Source organism: Scleropages formosus, chromosome 15, assembly GCF_900964775.1.
Source record: "Scleropages formosus chromosome 15, fSclFor1.1, whole genome shotgun sequence".
Taxonomy (NCBI): Eukaryota; Metazoa; Chordata; class Actinopteri; order Osteoglossiformes; family Osteoglossidae; genus Scleropages; species Scleropages formosus.
In genome coordinates this window covers 3,483,801-3,503,085 of record NC_041820.1, presented here as the reverse complement: position 1 = coordinate 3,503,085, position 19,285 = coordinate 3,483,801, and the positions used below count along the sequence as shown (strand labels likewise).

At 42.1% G+C, this 19,285-nt stretch overlaps 2 protein-coding genes across 2 annotated transcripts; both read left to right on the top strand.

Moving 5' to 3' along the window:
* Positions 1–1,494: 1,494 nt before the first annotated feature.
* LOC108940196 (G-protein coupled receptor family C group 6 member A-like) lies at positions 1,495–8,811 on the top strand. The gene is made up of 8 exons (XM_029258575.1): positions 1,495–1,688; positions 3,614–3,896; positions 3,997–4,857; positions 5,474–5,686; positions 5,776–5,893; positions 6,151–6,979; positions 8,488–8,539; positions 8,806–8,811. Exons 1-8 carry the CDS (start codon positions 1,495–1,497, stop codon positions 8,809–8,811), a joined length of 2,556 nt encoding a protein of 851 aa, XP_029114408.1.
* A 209-nt stretch (positions 8,812–9,020) lies between these two features.
* Positions 9,021–14,497, top strand: pcare1 (photoreceptor cilium actin regulator 1). Its single transcript, XM_018762098.2, has 2 exons — positions 9,021–12,463; positions 14,374–14,497. Exons 1-2 carry the CDS (start codon positions 9,021–9,023, stop codon positions 14,495–14,497), a joined length of 3,567 nt encoding a protein of 1,188 aa, XP_018617614.2.
* The last annotated feature ends 4,788 nt before the right edge of the window (positions 14,498–19,285 follow it).

Sequence of the window (19,285 nt, the reverse complement as noted above, 5' to 3'; positions counted from 1 at the left end):
ACAGAGCTATATAACGTATGTTAATTATTCTTTGTATCTGGCAAGAAAAAGTATTTTGGTATATTAATAGATACCACCACAAACGTGTGGCTGATTCAGAGGTTTAACTTAACTTTCTTCTGATAGACAAGTGACTTCTGACCTGCATCATAATTGCGATCAATACTTGGACACCTTTTGGGGACTTTTTAGAGAGTGCCGTATGACCATTCCTGCCAAATATTGCATGCAACTCCTTGTCCCTGTGCGACATTGTATTGTATCCATATATGCGCATTTTCTCGCTCATGTATGGTGTAAATGTTCATGCACCATAACTTTATGATCATGCCCAGATAAGTCTTTACACAGCTGCTACTCCTGTATTATATGTAAATGTTTGTGTACCTTAAAAAAAAAAAAAAAAAGGAATCAGGAATCATCTATCCTGAGTTTTGTGCACCTACTCATGCGATGCACGTTGGTGCATCTACTGGAAAGAAATAAACTAAGTTTACTTAAGAATCACACATCTAAAACTATGTCTCTCTTTCTCCTAATGTAATGTAGAAATTGTATTTTCTCTGAGATGTACGTCGCTTTGGATAAAAGCGTCTGCTAAATGAATAAATGTAAATGTATACCAATCCTGCCTCTTTGTTGTGGCCCAGTTTTGTTCTGTTAATTTAAAAAAAATAATAATAAAATAGAAAAAGAAAGAAGTAGGCTGTGATGACAGAAAAATTCAGTGAGATGCCAAACTAGATTTCAAACTCAAATGCGTTCCACTTGCAGGTGTGTACATCGCCATGGAAACAATTCAGTGGGCAGAAGCAGGACTTTGGGTACAAAATGTACAAATGTGTTGTGTCTCGCGCTCCGTAAACAGTGGGAAAAATTAGTAGTACAACATACAGCCAATTGTGAGGCAAAAACGCCTACATGGGTGGGAGGCCAATGTCAGTAGGTTGTCCACACAAGGCTCTGATTTACAAACTCAATCCAAAACAGTTTTGGATACAGTGAGACTTGGAGGATTCTGCTTAAAAGGGAACCTGCACTTAAGTTACAAGGTCATTGTCATGTAAGGAGGACATAAGACATACCTTGTTGAATGAGAGCTCTGAACCCCAAGAGGAAATCCTAACAAATAAGCAATGGGCTTTGATCCAGCTGTTCTTTGGGCTGCCAAATTTACCAAACCACTGCCTTCCAATCACACGGGCACGGCTGTTGCTATGTGAGCACGAGGAGTGAAGTCGCAGGCCATTTCCCTGGAGGGCAGCATCACCTGTCAGAAGACTGGTGGCAACACTCACTTGTCTAACACGTTCGACAGTCATAACAAAACGATGGATTCGGGTTTTTCCACATTAGCTGGTTTGCTTTCGCAGGGCTGCCTTCGCTGTGTGCTGAGACACTCCTCTTTATATGATATAAATCTTCCAGCTGAACACAGAGCAGGCAAACTGTTGCATTTACTATATTCCTGTGTGCTGCTCTCCAGAGGACACCATGCTGTATCGGCTGTGTGCGTTTGTTCCGGCGCTGTGTTTGGTGCTGCGACTGGGGGACTTCCAGGATGTCTGTCAGTCTACCTGTGGAGCCCAGGCACCTGGAGACATCCTGATAGGAGTGATCAGCCAGTGCCACGGCGAAGTGGAGTCCCTGAGCAACCGCATAAAACCAGATTGTTTCAACTGCACAGAGTAAGCAGAGCAAAGGGCTGGAACACATGAGAGCCACATGAGAAACAGCAACAGTAGGTTATGACCAAAGAGCTTGTAATGAACTATAATAACAATGTGAACATTAAATACACTATACTAGTTGAAAGTCAATATAATACAAGGATTAACACAAAATTATTTAAGGTAAACATGTGTTACACAGTAAATTATAATAAAATGGTTTTAATTAAAAAAAAAAAATCTTCATCAGATCAGTATTTAACTTTTGCATTTTTAGCAATCTCTCCATAAGAAACTCTTGTAATAAAGTTTTGACTGAAGTTATTACTACTAAATATAATAAGTAGTAAAAGTGGAAAAAAAAGTGAAAATTTTGTCTTTTCACATCACTCTCCATAAACTTCCTTCCTATATAGACCCAAAAGACTGTAATTATTAAACTAAGCAGGAAAAGGATTTTATACAACTTTACACTGTGAATTATAGCAGATTTTTGGGTTTTCAGTTTTTAAACTGAAGCTCCTTACTTCCTTTGTCTGCCAATGAAATTAAAACAAATACAATTAAAGCACAAAAAATGAATGAAAATTAAGGTTAAGCAAAGGAAAACATCTGATATGCATTGTTGGAGTCGGGAAAAACTGAAGGGTCCAGCTGGTAATAGAGTGATTAGAGCTGCTGCAAGTTGCAGGTTCAAATACCCCTTCGGCTGTAGTACATCTAAACTGCTCCAGTAAAGTTACCCAGTTGTATAAATGGATAAATTGTTGGAAGCTTCACATTGTAATTTGTTCTGGAGAAAAACATCAGCTAAAAGAACAGATGAGTGTCTGTATAATGAGTTAAACAGGGAACAGGTAGCTGTATGCACTGATCAGCCAAAACATTAAAACCACTGAGAGGTAAAGTGAATAACGTTGATTATCTCGGTGCAATGGCACCTGTCAAGGGGTGGGATACATTAGGCAGCAAGTGAACAGTCAGTTCTTGAATTTGATGTGTTGGAAGCAGGAAAAATGGGCAAGCGTAAGGATCTGAGTGACTTTGAAAAGGGACAAATTGTGGTGACTAGACCACTGGGTCAGAGCATCTCTAAAACGGCAGGTCTTGTGGGCTGTTCCCAGTAAGCAGTGGTTAGTACCTACCAAAAGTGGTCCAAAGAAGAACAACCGGTGAACCGGCGACAGGGTCATGAGTGCCCAAGGCTCACTGATGCTTGTGGAGAGCGAAGGCATCTGCTCCGATCCCACAGAAGAGCTACTGTAGCACAAATTACCAAAAACCTTAATGCTGGCCATGATAGAAAGGTGTCAGAACACAGAGTACATCGCAGCTTTCTGCGTACGAGGCTGTGTAGCCGCACACCGCCCATGCTAACCCCTGTCCACCACTGAAAGTGCCTACAACGGGCATGTGAGCGTCAGAACTGGACCATGAAACAATAGAAGAAGGTGGCCTGGTCTGATGAATCACGTTTTCTTTTAGATCATGCAGGCAGCTGGGTGCACGTGCATCATTTACCTGGGGAAGAGATGAGAGCAGGATGCACTATAAGAAGAAGGCAAGCTGGGGGAGGCAGCGTGATGCTCTGGCCAATGTTCTGCTGGGAAACCTTGGGTCCTGGCATTTATGTGGATGTTACTTTGACACAGAGCACCTACTTAAAGATAAAGAATAATACTTAGAGAAAAAGAAAGTAGAGCCCAGCAAACGTAGTAGACTTTGCAGAGCATGTACACCCCTTCATGGTAAAGGTATGCCACTGCCATCAGGGAATACCGATGCCATGAAGGGGTGTACGTGGTCTGCAAAGTCTACTACATTTGCTGGGCTCTATCTTTTTCCCTTTCTCTAAATCTGTACACTTTAGTTGAGGTATGTCTCATCTTTAGATATATCACTGGTACCACATTAAATACTTATTTCCATGTTATCTTCCTCAGTTTTATTTTGCAGTCATTTGTGCAAGCCTCAGCTGTCATCTATACAATTGATGTGATCAACGACTCCGGCTTCCTTCCTGGAGTGCGCTTAGGATACATCGTCTGTGACGACTGCTCGTACCCAATCAAAGCACTACAAGTATTGCAGTATCTGTTAAGTGATCCTCTGAATACCGAATGCAGTAACTCCAGCAACCCCCTGGTCAAGGCTGTGGTTGGAGCTCGCTTCTCCGAGGTGTCCATCACTGTGGCAAGGTTTCTAGGACTGTACATGGTTCCAGAGGTTAGTCAAAAGTTCCACCCAGCAGCTGTTTGATATTAGGGCATTCTACACCACTATAAAGGAATTGGTTTTCTTATGTCTGCTTTTTTTATCCAATCAGATTAGCACATCATCTTCTGCAGACATCCTAGACGACAAGCTGCGGTTTCCATCTTTTTTGCGCATCATTCCCAGCGATGTGTACCAGACTCAAGCCATTGCTAAGTTCATGTCATTTTTTGACTGGGACTGGGTCGGTGTGGTCTACGGTGATGATGACTATGGCAGGTCTGCCCTGCAGAGCTTCCTGATGGATGCAGGGAAGGCTAAGGTATGTGTGGCCTATCAGGAGGTGGTACCCCACTACCTGAACAATGCAAACACAGATCAAAGAATCAAAGAAGTTGCAGAGACGATTCGCTCCTCAACAGCTCAGGTTGTACTGGTCATCCTGAAAGAGGAACTAGTAAGGCAGCTTTTTGAAGAAATTATTCGAACCAACTCCTCCCGAATCTGGATCGCCAGTGATGCCTGGTCTTTGGCCCAGCCCTTGACCAGGATACCGGGGATCAACAATGTGGGGGAAATCTTTGGCTTCAGCTTTGCCATAGGGCAAAATCCAGGTTTCAGTGAGTTCCTTCAGAACCTCCAGCCAGGTCCAGGGGCTGTGAACCACTTTATTGAGGAGTACAAAAACCTGAGGTTTGAATGCACTCCAGAGCTACTGCAGTACAATGAGTGCATTGCCAACGACCCTCCATCCCTCTGCACCAGGCCACCCTCCCTCACTTTCAAATCTCCACTGGCCTGCAGCATCCCAGACCCCCAGCAAGCTAATGACGACTTCCTGATACAAAGTGTGTATTTAAATGTGACCTTTGGAGAAAGATTGACTGTATGGGCTATAGCTCATGCCTTGAGGAATCTCCTGCAGTGCAATGGGACTCATTGTCCAGGAGAGAAGAATTTTCCTCCTTGGATGGTAAGAAGATATGGAATGAATATTTACATTTATTCATTTAGCTGACACTTTTCTCCAAAGTGACTTACAATGTTAAGGCATTTACAATTATTTACCTGCTTGTACAGGTGGGTAATTTTTACTGGAGTAATTTAGGGTAAGTTCCTTACTCAAGCGTACTACAGCTAGAGGCATGGCTTAAACATGCAACCTTTGGGTCTAAAGGCAGCAGCTCTATCACTACACTATAAGCCACCCTATGAATATAACTGAAAAATTCAGCTAACAGAAGACAGTGAATGAGAGCAAAACAAATCTATGCCAGATAACATCTAGAACCATTCAGTTGGGAACTGCTTCTCTGTTGTCTGAGGTTACCTGTATGGAGTTGTGTTTAATACATACCATTTGTACATTGTACTATGAATACAACTTCACTGAGGTATATATATATATTGTATTTCCTTTGTCTTTTTGACATCTTGAGCTTCAGAGGAAAATACTTATTAAATTTTAATTAGAGATTTAGGTTAAAGAAACCAAGTCAATGGACATAGAAGATCTGGAAGATGAAACATTTTTTCTTGCTGTTTATGAGATGCATTTTTATAATTACAGTTTTATTGTCTGTTTTCAGCTCCTGCAAGAGCTTAAAATGGTGAATTTCACATTAGACAATCAACAGTTTTACTTTGATGAAAAAGGCAGCTTTGTGAATGGCTATGACCTGATTTACTGGGCAAGATCTGGAAATAATCGAGATCTCCGTGTGGTAGGAAGATATCAACCAAAGACTGGAAATATTACAGTCAACAAAGAAAATATTGTGTGGCAAAATGCAGACAATAAGGTTTGCACATGTAAAAAACACAGTAATGCAATTATTAACCAATATGTTCCAATGTGGAAACGTTAACAAAAAAATTCTTTTCTGACCAGGTTCCAGAGTCTAAATGCTCAACACCATGCCCCGCGGGTAAATTTATGAAAATTTCCAATGTATCTTGCTGCTTCATCTGTACCCCATGCGATGCAGGGACCTTCTCTAATGTCTCGAGTAAGTATGATGTGAAAACCACTCGTGGAAGTCAATTTCGAGGTTTTACAGATATTGGAACAAAGCATATCTTTCTGATTTACATGAAACCATTTTACTTTAACTTTTGCATAAAGGAAAAAAATGCAGCATGATTTTTGGGGGAGGTTCTCCATTTCAGAATTAACTTTTAAACATAGGGAAGAAATAAAACAATTAGATCATGGAATAAATGTCCCTGGTAATCATTTTAACTTCTCTATTGCACCTATCTGAAGATATGGCCAACTGCTTACCATGCCCTAACAACACATGGTCACGGAAAGGCTGGGACCAGTGCACTCTAAAAAACGAGAACTTCTTTGGGTGGAATGAGCCTTATGCCATTGTCTTGCTAACTTTTGTGAGCTTGGGGACCCTGCTGCTGCTCGTGGTCTTCACTATTTTTTTGCTGAACCGGCACAGCCCCATTGTGCAGATTGCAAGAGAGAAACTGTACTACACCATGATGGCCAGCCTGTTGGTCAGCTTTGGAAGTGTGGTACTCTTCATGGGTGAGCCAAACGTCCACATCTGCCGGGCCCGGCAGACCATGTATGGTCTGAGCTTTACCCTTTGTGTCTCCTGCATCCTGGTGAAGGCACTTCACACGTTTGTTAATTCCAGTTCATTCGATCGCAACCTGAAACCCATCGCCATCATTGTAGTTTTCACGACAGTCCAAGTGCTCATTTGCACCTTCTGGTTGGTGTTTGATTCACCAAGGGTGGAGACCATCCCCTTAGACCAAAACATGATCATCTGGTTGCAGTGCAATGAGGGACAGGGGGTGGGCTTTGGCATCATGCTCAGTTACATTGGACTTCTGGCCTTCATCTGCATCTGGGTGGCCTTCAAAGGCAGGAAGGTCCCACATCGGTTCAATGAGACAGGCTACATCATCTTCAGTATGGTCATCTACCTTTTGGTGTGGATCTGTTTCATCCCAATCTATGTGACTAAGAATGAACACCGTTCAGATGTCCAGGCTTCCGCCATTCTAGTCTCCAACTATGGCATTATTTTCAGCCACTTTCTCCCTAAGTGCTACATGATCCTCTGCAAGAAAAATGAGACCACGAGGGACATCATGCCTAATCAGTCATCTGAATTCTCTTCGTCTAGAGACATGAATACGACACCCAGTTCCACATAATCACTACCTTTTAAAATCCCCTCTCCATCTCTCAGAAGAGAAAAACGTCCTTTGAAAGTTCTTCAATTTAAAGACAATATACAGTCTTTTGAAAAAGTGTATATTAAAAGGTATTTCTAATGCTTTTCTTTAATAGTTTTAACTTCAATTTTAAATCACTGATTTTTTTTTTTTTAAATAACTGATATATAGCAATACTGTATCAACTGTATACATAGTACAGGCAGTATGACTATCACGTTTTGTTTAGTTTTTTCTTGTGTTTAAATGTTTATTATGGCTTATTTTTGGACTACCTTCTTTATAACTCATAAGCTATTTCTCTTCTGAAGTTGCCAGTTCTGTGAAATGGGATATGTATAAGATGACAATGTAGTAAGTTTTTCCATTAAGGTTCTCCTCATTTTCCTATTATTTTCACAAAATCTTTTTAGTAGTTAAAAAAATGAGTACGCAAGGTAACAAGAATGTGCCTAAAAAGAGTTCTAGATGGTGAGCATAAAAGAAAAGCCTTAAAGCCTGGCTCTCAGCCCATGATAGGAAAGTAGCCAGGCAGCTACTCTTGTGTGAATATTGCAATTTGTGAAACAGGAATCAAATGAAGAGCTTGTACTTTGTCTGCTGTAGAGCCCTTAGGACACACCACCAGCTACATCTGACAGATTGCCAGCCAAGCATTCACCCTAACAGTATTTTTTTTTTACCTTAATGGTCATCTCCTTCTTTTATCAATGGGAATGGTGTTCATTGCAAATACAGCTAATTTTAATGAACAGGTAAAACAGTGACAAGACACTAGTAGAGCATCAAATACCCCATGATGAAGGAAAACACAGGAAATACCATGTTTGACTCTCCAGGACCCTATCATCCTCACAAACCTTTCAAACCCCCACCTTCTCCTCAACATTTTGGTCAGCCCCACCCTAAAGCCACTTCAGCTGATGAGCAGGTGCTAAGAGCACTGATCTGACATCAGACTCCTAGGATAATGTCCTTTTTGTTGTTACTGAGTGTGTGTTACTATGTCGTGAGATAGCCCAGAGTAAAAGAACATGAAAAGTGTTAAAATAAATAAATATATGTATGTATTCTAAATACATGTCACAAATAAAACAAGTACTTGAATTTTCCACGTGGTAATCTTCAGATATCAGCAGGATTGGTATGGTATCCTCCTCAAAAAATATTTTAAAACAATATCACAGGCCTCCATTTGCTAGTGATGAGTTTTTTGTGAGCTACTGACATTTTATACATGCATTTAAAGAAATAAATAAAACTAACAATGTTTTGTGTGCTTGAGTGCATCTGGCAATTATACAGGTGTCTTCACCCATTTACAGGAGCCTCCTTCCTCAGTGTTTTTTCCCTATGGTCCTATGCACGCTTGAACTTACAGGCTGCAGCAGCAGACTATAAAAAGCAACCTGCAACATACTGCTTACCTTGATAGGCTTAAGTTCTTACGTGTATGTGAGTTTTATTTTCTTTAACGTGACATCTGCGAGCGCTGAGCAGTGCTCTCGAAATCTCCTGTAATCCTTTCAGCTGCCCCATCTCTGCAAGGTAAGACACTGTTTTATAGTATATCAGACTGTAGGCTCTCCTGCTCTTTCAAAAAGAATAAAACTTTTTTTTAAAAAAAAAAAAAGGACATCAGGATTTACTACTTTCTCCAAGGTGAGGGGAAGAAGGGATTTGGAACTGGCTGAGTGTTTTCTGAGGTTCTTTTCAGGCATAATTCCTACCTGTAAAAAGCCCAAGAGTAATTCAGCAAAGGCACCACTCTGGAAACGACAGCGACAGGTGTTTGTTAAGTGCTGCTGCCTTTCTTCTCTGCACCTAACTGTGTCTGGCTTTGCCGCTGTGGAATATTACAATCAGACTTTTTCCCCTTCCGTCTCTTTCATGGTTTGGTTTTTGTGAAAAAAGAAGCCTGGCGACATCAAGATGGGCTGCTCTCCATCCAGGGACCACAGTCTGACAGGAGTGCAGGTTTCCCTCAGGAAAGGCCAAACACTGCTTCCAGGCTCCCATAAGAGTAATGCAGATGCACAGTCAGAAGACGGGACAAGCGGAGGCTCCTCTGATCCAGGGGGGACGGATGGAAAAGGTCAAGAAAGAGAAGCTGGAGGAGGCGGAAGGGAGAGGTCAGTTGCCCAACTTTCCCAGAAACTAACTCTACAGACTCCCTCGCTGTCTGAAGTGACTCTTGAGAATGCGAAACTTGACAAATTATATGCACAAGACATTGAGATATGTATGTCAGCTCACAGCAAAGAAATACTGGGAGATGATGAGGAGGATAAGCAAGAAAAAAGGGGTGGGCGGAAAACCAGGAAGTCTAAAGGAAACAAAGCGATGAAGAAGAGAGATAAGGAAAAAAAATCTGTTGAGCAAAAGTTTGACTTCCCAGAGCCCCTGGTGAAGGCTCACCAGGCTGCCTATGCCTACCTAAATCCCAATATTTCCAAGTATGATGTCCTGCTGACCCTCTTGGACCAAATTACCCAGACCCAGCTTTCCCTGCAACCTATGGCCACCTTCATGGTGTTGCGATATGAAGAAGTGAATCGTGCACTAAGTGACATTGCAGATGAGGGAGAAAAAATGTTGAAGAACAATGGTGAGCACCTGGCCTGGCCATGTCCACTGAAGAACCTTTCAGCCAATGTGATTAAAATAAAAGAGACTGGGTCCACCACTGACTCTCCTCCAGACCTACTACAGCAACTGCTTCAGTATACTACGCAGAGGATGCAGATGGTAAGCCATTCAGTAGGCAGCATAGTAGACTCTGCCCTACAGGAAGCGGTGGACTACTTTGCCTCACTCTCTGAACTGCTTGAGGAGAAGTTGAAAGCCAAGCAGGCGACCGAGGCCCGGCTGACTCGGGTGCTGGCACGTATTGAGTCAGCAGCAGTCCGTAGACCGAGTCCAGATGACTCTGCATTGTACAGTGAGGATAGTGGGATTGGGGCAGACAGTTGGTCACTTGCAGAGTCTGAGCACAGGCGCGAGAGCTTGGACTCCATTGGGACAGTTAGGCCCAGGTGGGGCACCCGTGATTCTGTTGGCACCCCTGCTAAGCGGGCGAGCTCCAGGCGTAAACTGAGAGGCAACATTAGTCCAAGCCTTTCATTAAATTCGGTGGATTCTACATGCACCCTTATTGCCACAGAGTCGCTCCTGGGCTCAGCTTCTCTAGATGAAAGTGACGGAGAAGACAAAAAGAACAAGGAGGGAGATAAGGAGGTAGAGGAACAGGATAAAGATGGCAAGGTGAATGGCAGGGAGCAGGCAAACTCTTTGCCGCTAGACCCGTGTCGCACGCCCCGTCGCCTGCCAATCAAGCGTATTGAGAACCCTCAGAATGTAGAAATGACGCTCAAAATGAAAGATGCCATTAGTGGCCGGATCCGCTTTGTTCCTTCGCATCGCCATGGTCCAAAACCTGAAGAAAAGAACAGTAACGGGAAAGGTTCATCCCACTGGTTGGAAGAAGAGGAACGGCAGTCAAAGCGACCTCAGTCAGCTGCTCCAGCTGCCTCCCCAAGGAGAAGAACAAGGCCAACTCAGACAAAGCAACATCGCTCTCGCTCTGCTGAGTCCCTTCGGACCAAGGCTGAAGACCCCACCCTATTAGAACTGGAGAGGACACAGAAGGATTTAAGTCAGCGCCTTGAGAAAATGACTGCAGGCAGGTCGGTGGAGGCTGACAAGGGGACAATCCACAGACGAGGAGGAACACAGCAGCACCCAAACCCTCAGGGCTGTCAAGGCTCTTCCAAACCAAGAAACCTCAGCACTTCACCCAAGCAGGAAAGGGCACGGTTCAGGAGACACTCATCCGGAGAAAAGGGGGCAAGCACTGAGAAGGAAGAGAGGAAGGAAAAAGAGAATAAAGCAGAGACAGGACCTGTAAGGGTCCTGCCTCCAGAACGCACTCCTCCATCTTTATCAGAGCAGCCTTCACCATCAAACAGGGGTAGGAATTCTGTCAAAAAGCTGATTGACACTTTCAGCCAAGGGGTTGAGGAGAAACGGAATCAACGGTCTGCAAGAGTACTTGGACCTCTCAGAGGTGTCAGAAAATGTGGTATTCCAGTAATACCTGGTTTAGAAAATGGAGAGACTGTCCACGTTGTTAGCAACAGCAACATCCATGAAGGGTTGGGCCTTGGTGTTTCTGACAAAACCGAAGACCTAGATTTGGAAAACTTGCCACCTCCCCCTCCTGAGGTATTAATGGACAATTCATTCGAGACTGCCCAGGAGCCTGCTTCTGTCAACAATGGGGACCGGGCTGGTAGCAAAGGTCGATCCCCACTACTCCAGAGGGCTACAATATCTCAGCGGCTGCGTGCCTCTGTGCAACCTGTAGCAGTACTGCCCAGCCGTGGTAGCTTGCGGTGTGGTCCTCCAGGTTCTTGTTCAGCTTGGCCAGTCCAGCAGGATGACACAATAGAGTCTAAGGGTAGTCAGCTGGGGGTGGAGCCCCAGAGTCAGGAGGCTGTTGTACTCTATGAACAATCAAGGAAGATCATCCACCTTCAGTGCTCCACAGAGTTACCCACAGAGAAAAACCCTGCTGACACCAGGATCAAGAAGGCCTCTACTACCAGGTATGGAGGCGGGGTGAAACAGACAGAAAGCAGCTTGTCTGAGTCAGTATCTTCAACATCCCCCGTGAACATCCCCAGCCAGACTCCTGCTACTCCTCCCATTTCGAGGGCACGCATGCTACCCTCCACTCCTTCCAATGCATCTTCCCAAAACCGTCGACTCCCTAGTCCACCTGTCTTCAAGAGACAACCCACTCCTCCAACCTCAACTAGCCCCTCACCCAGTCGCAAGCTGCCCACACCACCATCCGGACAAAGGACACAGCCAAGCCCCTCACAGCTGCCCAAGACTGGCAGTTCACCCAGCTCACAGTGGAAAGCACCTAGCCCTCCGCTGTCCAAACAAGACGTGACACCAAATACCACCTCATACCCTTTCAAGAATCCTTCACCCCCAGCCTCTCCAAGGGTTCAGAAATGGAGCCGAGATAACACCAGTGAGGGAGCAGTCCCCTTGCCACCTTCTGTTCCGAGAGTGTCTGGCAATGCTCATTCTGTATTCTGCCTTGCTTCTTCCTCTCTGTTTGAAGCCCAGCCTAGGACTATGTCTCAACCCCCACAGGCATGGACTCCAGCTGGGGGCTCTGTGCTCCCACGCCCCTGGGGGGGGGCATGTCGGGGCAGGTTATCAGCGTCTATGCGGAGTCCCCAACCTTTTACCAGACGTAACTATTTGGTTCGGCGACCGAGCCTCAATTTGCCAACCAGGACGGCTGTTGTCTCAATAGCAGAGAGCTGTGGAAGTGAGCCTGCCATCAGTACACAAGGGTGAGTGGGTTTCCTTAGTCCAATGTGATTTCATCAGTATTTTCTAAAGTTGTGAAAAAATTAATTGCATATTATGCACAAGATGTATTTATATGTCTTGGGTTGAAAATATGATGCATTCTGATTCTCTTTTTTCCCATTTAAAAAAAAAAGTAAAAACTAAGGTTAACTTCACTGGGCTTGTAATTTGTCAGAATAATTGCTCAAATGAAGAACAGTAGGAAAAAAAGTAGCATTAATAACCTTGTACTTTGTACCTTGTACTTGTACTATGTTTACAGTAAAGAAATACTAGAGTTGTACTCATTTTGAAAGCATGTTGTATGTGTACTGGTTTGAAATGACAGCTATGTTGCCAAACATATGCAGGAAAGAGGTAAAAAACCTGTTAGGCTGCATTTACTGTAAAACCTTGCTGTGCTTGTACACAAAGATGGCTTGAAATGTGAGCTGGGCGAGTCAGACCACATTTTCTCAGCCTGTTGATAGGGACAGCAACTAAACGAGAAAGAGAAAAATGGCTTTGGGGGAGAACACTTTACATTTCAATGCTCAGCAACCACTGAGAACGATTAACGCATACCACTGGAGTGCAATCGAGATAAAGTAGTTCTAAACAAGAGAACAACAGTAGGAATTCATGCTTTCCTAAATAAAAAAAATTTGTAACGAAATGGGCCCAAGACAGGGGCACGGGAATCGCTGCACATGCATAAGCACAAAATTAAAATAACTTTCATATAAATTTGCAATTTAGGCGAAAGGTGAGAAATTTCAATTGCTTGTTAGCCTGATCTATAGTTTTGCGTTATGTATCTATTTGTGAATGTTGTGTTATAATTAAAGTTATTCTGAGGGCAGCAAGTATCGTTGTCCCCTAGCAATCGAATAACTTGGGCACTGTACCCTTGATCAAGGTACTTACATAGTGAACAAAATCTTAACATGGCATAGCTAACAATTCATGCCAACACAGAAATTTCAAGCTCAATGAATGAATGTAATTTTAATAAGAAAACTTTTACTTTCACCCCCCTGACTCACCCAGAAAGGATAGGGGTTGGAGTACAGTGAAAACTGTATCTTCTCAAAGCAAAAAAAAAAAGAAGAAAACTCCTACCGCTTTTTACCGCGAGTTACCGCTATTTTTCGGCTACCCAGTAACCATCAGGATATTTATACGATCTGAAGAGAAACCAGAGTTCAACTATCAGGATATTAAAGCCTTACACAAAGCGCAGTACAGGACGATAGTGCTAAGATTAATATAAATTAGGCTGCAATGAATGCCAGTATAATGGCTGATAGTTTAGGATGAACGGTGTCATTAATTGATTAAGAACTGTGCAGAGGGGAATTATGGGAAATCCGAGGGGGGCAGACCAGTGTGACCGGCTGTAACCAAGGCAACCAGCTCCTGCACAGGGCCGGTGAAGAATTACTAGAGTAAACGCGGAGGACGTACAGTACTCGCAGCAATCGCCACGCTCATACTCGCGGCTGTGCGCGCGCCGACTGCTCGCGCGGTGGGTGTTGGGCGCGCGTGTGCAAACGACGTGACAAACTAATTTTTAAAACTGTAACCGTGAAAAGGAAAATTCTTCTGTCAGGGATTTTTTTTTCAATAAACCATGGCTTCGACTGTGTGTTAAGAATACAGATCATGGGGTTTCCACAGTAGTCGTGTCCTGTTCCAGTTCATTTGATTGGTGTTTATCACCAGAGACAAACACTACAATAACTCACCTGAACAAGACAAACTTTCAGAGCTTTTGTATATAAACTAGATTTCCAGAAACTCCCTACAAACTGGTTGCATAATTTCATTTGAATCATTCCTCGGTGTTTTTTTTTTTTTTTTTTTTTTTGGTTCCCTTTTATAATCCCGCCTCTTCTCTTCTCATCGATAGGCTGGAAGACGGACCAATCGATGAGGAGCCGCTCTGGGGCAACCAATTGGATTTTAGAACTGCCAATCGCTCCGCCTCTCACCCGGACCTTTGCGTTGTCGGCCAGGCTTTACAACGCGAGTGAAGGGGCCGCGAGACCTGCATTATGGAGGATTATTTTCGGGAGATCATTACTTTTTCTCTCCTTTGCAATTGGAGGGAGTGAAGTGCTGATTATGTGAAAGCTTCCAGAGAAATTTGACGACTATTCTCTTGAAGCCTGAAAGTAATGTCAAAGAAATGAAAATCAACCATGATATACTAGTATGCTATATATACACCTCTTGCATTTGTTTGTGACTAATATTAATTTATTAGACTTTTTTAAAAAAGAGGCCGTGCAAGCACTTAAAAATTCAAGTGAATATTTTAATACTTTTAAAATGCAGATGATAGAAAATTTGTTTACATGATTCAATGGCTTTTAAACAAAGCCATGAGCCTTCTCAAAAAAAAGCTACGGGAAGTCATTGCACGTGGCAAGCCAAATCTCTTGTTATATTTGTGAATATTTCTAAATGTTATAATTGTTCTGCATGCTCTCAGTCACTTCATCAGCAAAACATAGTTTGAATGGGATCTGGCATGCCATGTGATTGTTCACATAAACAGAATCCTGGCTATTTAAACTCCAACAAATAAAGCGGATCAACTCTGGAAATGGCCATGTGACCACAGGCATTCAGTGAAGCACCAGTGATAATTTCAGGCTTTTATTGTTTAACAAGTGAGTTATGAAGTTGAACATTTACTAAACCTTTTCAGACTACAGATTTCAAGATTTGAAATAAATAAACATCGATTTTAACCTCCACAACTCCCACAGCTCCACAGTGAAAGACATTTTTATGGTAATATTTAAAATATTTACAGTATTGTGCATACTGACTGCAATAAATTGTCTTGCAGTCCCAGCACACTCTCCAGTTCACTGGTGAAAGAAGGCTGTGTGGCTGACGTTGCACAGAAAATTCCAGAATAACAATTTTATTATTTCTGAGAACTCAAATACTTCTCAAAAATGACACAAATATTTCCTATCACTGTTTACATTTTTTTTTAACCTCTGGCTGAGTCAATTTAATTAGAGTTTGCATTGCTGACATCAGTCACCACACCTTAAACTGAAACAGATATTTTCCAAAGATGTTTAAATATTTGATTAGATTTTTCACATATTTGGAATTCAATTTCTTGGAATTCAATTTCTGTTTGGTTTTTGGATTTAACTTTTTTTTTTTTTTTTTTTTTTTTTACTTTTTTCCAATAAATGTATGGAAATGAGTTTAATGTTTCGTTTCTTCCAACATGAACAAATTACTTCAGCCAAGTAAACACTTGGTGAATAAAACAGAGCTTATTTCGCTCATGCAAAACCTAGACATTAAGCCATAAAACAATGATATTATAGAAGTCAGCACGAAGGCTTACAATATGTTGATTCTCTTTTGGTTAATAAAAAAGGTAAAAATCAGGAGTATCAGAGGTTCTCAGAAAGCCCAGATGTTTCTATGACTATCAGACCTAGCAGCAGTTACTAAATGTGTTGAAGGTCTGGAACTCATTCTTTCTATTGCATGACGTCCCTATTTGACCCATCTTAAAGCCCATGTCTTCATTCAATCCTGTTTATAAATTATATATATACTGTTTCTGCAATAATGTGAAATGCCACCAAGACTGTGTTGCAGGATCCCTCATCTTGAGACTGTCCAGTGTCCCGACCAAATGTGTTCTAATTTACCCAGCTCTATAAATGGGTAAATAATTGGAGCTAGCTTAACATTGTCATTTGTTTTTGGGGAAAAGTGTCAGCTAAATGAATCAATTCAAAAAAAAAAAAAAAAAAAACAACAGAACCACTCAGGAACTATGATCAGTACATTCAATGCATCACAGGCCTTCTTCAGCTTCAAGTTTTTTTTTTTTTTCTTTCTTAAAGCTGTCACAGGAAAAGGAGAGCCTTGTGTTTACATTTACATTTATTCTTTTAGCAGATGTTTCTCTCCAAAGCCACGTACATCTTATAGAAAATATTATGTGTTTATTACATTAGCAGGAAGAGACACTGCAGACGTGTGATTCTTCAGTGCAGTTTTTTTCCACCATATGAACCAACGTTCATCACACGAGTAGCTGCATAAAACTTTATCAGAATAGCCATGATTCCAAATCACCTTCCTAGTAATAAATATATATACATATTTTTTGAGATACATATAAACATTTACGCTACATTAGAGGAGTAGCTGCATAAAGGTTCATATGGCATGATCTTAAAGTTATGGTGCATGAACATTTACACCTCACATGAACTTAAGAGATCATGGGTGAAGTGAGTCTGGAAGAGGTGAGTTTTAAGACCCTTTTTAAATGTGGACAGAGATTCAGCAGTTCTGAGTGAGAGGGGGAGAGAGATTTACGTTTGTGTTGCTGCTCCCTCTAGTGGTTCTTCAAAACACTGCAGTCAATCAACCTGAAGGGCATCTTTACTCAAGCGTTTACATTTCCCTGTAGGGAATCCTCTTCTGTTTATCATAGTTCTGTTTTCTCTGGAGTTCATTGCCCTGTGAGATGTCCAGTTGTTCACCTCTGGCGTAATACCCTGAGTCCTGCAGGAATCCCAGGTCTCCTTGTGCTGAGACCTCCAGGCCACAAGGGTGGGCATATCTTAGTAGCCACCTGCTTTTCTTAGGCGATAAAAATAATTATAATAATCTTTGTTTAATAATGAAAAATAGTATTTGTATGTGTTGGGAAAAACCTGCTCTGCCTTTTTTAGTTTTGGTCAGAGTTTATTAATCAGTCATTCGTTCAAATGGGATTTTGTCTGCTAGGGCAATGATGCAATTACCCGTTCACATTCGATACGTACTTCCACATCAAAGAGCATTTCAATACACATTTCCAGATAAAACTGACCGATGGAATAATAGACAGTTTCACCATGGTCTCGGGATCCAACAACATACTGTAATATTTCACTTATTGTTTAACGCAAACATGGGCAAGAGGGTTCAGCAGCACGTCGACTTTGTACCTTCAACGCTTTTTTTTTTTAGCTCCGTGTTACTGGTTACTAAGGCTACCTGTTGCGTGTCATACTTTCAAACTGTGCTGTGCTAAGCGCTGGGGGGAAAACGTAGTCAAAGACACTTTACCACAATAAATTAAAATGAATCGAACCAAATGGTTTTCCAAACTCTTCTCGCCTAGGGGCTCCAAGAAAAGCTGTTCCTCAGTTTGAGGCTCGTGTGTTCCCCATTAGTTTAATCCAACACTGGCAATTTTATTTTTGAAATATGCCACAAATATACAGAATTGCATTAGCCATGGATCAAAGGAACCGATATCTTGTAGCTCGCACCAAGGAATCTTTGGGCCAGATTTATCCAATACTATAGGGGAATTTAATACTCGAAGAAATGCCCTTGGGTACAATAAAACATCTGAGGATATTGCTTAACATATGCGATTGTATTTGCATACATTAAATATGAGAAACTGGGATTTCTGGCTTTTTGTGGGTTAGCTTTGATGCATATGTAATTATGCAAATGGCTGTATAGGAAAGTCTTAATAAGATTTATTGAGGCTGGCAGCAAGTATGGGAGGTATCATTGCACAATTATTTAAATAGGAATGAGTCTCAGCTATTATATTTATTATGGTGTACGTTCAGTCCCAGGAAAACGGAAATGTGGAAGAGAGGGAGAACTGTGACAGGTAAAGCAGTTGAGACAAATAAAAAAGTTGGGAAGACAACAAACTGACTGTAATATCGTATCTTCCATGAAGCGAACCGTGACCCACCCCCAGGTCAGGCCCTGTTCCAAAGTATCCGCAGCGTGCCATCTGAAAGGACATAAACCGTGAGATTTACACCTTTGTGGACACATACCCGGAGGGTTGCCAGTTCTAGTCCCAGCTTGAGCCCTGCCATTATAGTGTTCAGCAAGGAAACTGTGTCTCCAGGAAAATGGGCAGCTGTGGGAAAGGTTAAAATCTGTAAGTGATGCTGATCAAAGGCAGCAGCTATGTACTCAACAATGTAATAATAATAATAATAATCACCTTCATTATCATTATCACCATCATCTCTCCCAGCTCATGTTAGTGATCCAACAAAAGCATTCTGTATGATTAATAAGATATCTTCTTGCAAAAACAACCTGATGTGTATTAAATAGTTTTTTGCGGATTATTACTTACGAGACTCATTGTTCACTTTTCCATTCATTCATTAAGCTCTTCAGTTCTTCAGAACAGTGTGCAAAACAACTGAATAACACTGAATTACTGTGTTATTTCATCACTAATTAGGTGATTTGAGTAAGTAAATGATGTTGTTGTGTAATGTAATTCAGGTTACATGCATTTATTTATCTAAAGTGAAAAACAGTCTTAAGGTGCCTTCAGTGATTTATCCATTTATACAGTAGGGTAATTTTACTAGGGGGTGTGGTAACGGGGTGGGTTCGGCCAGTGCCTGCTGTGTGGCGGCTCTGGGGTTCGAGCCCTGCTTGAGGTGCCTTGCGACGTACTGGCGTCCCGTCCTGGGTGTGTTCCCTCGCCCTCCAGCCTTGTACCCTGTGTTGCCGGGTTAGGCTCTGGTTCACTGCGACCCCACTTGGGACAAGCAGTTGTTGACAAGGGGTGGATGGATGGATGGTTGGATGGTGATTTTACTATACAAGTTCAAGGTAAGTACCTTGATCAAGGGTACTATAGTATAAGGTGGAACTCAAAGTTGAAACATCTGCATCCAAAGGTTGTGGTTCTAACCGCTACACCACCTGCTGACTGTACCTATAACACACAGTGTACTTTTTACTTACCCACATTTACTTTTTGACACTAGCAGCAGGGTTCT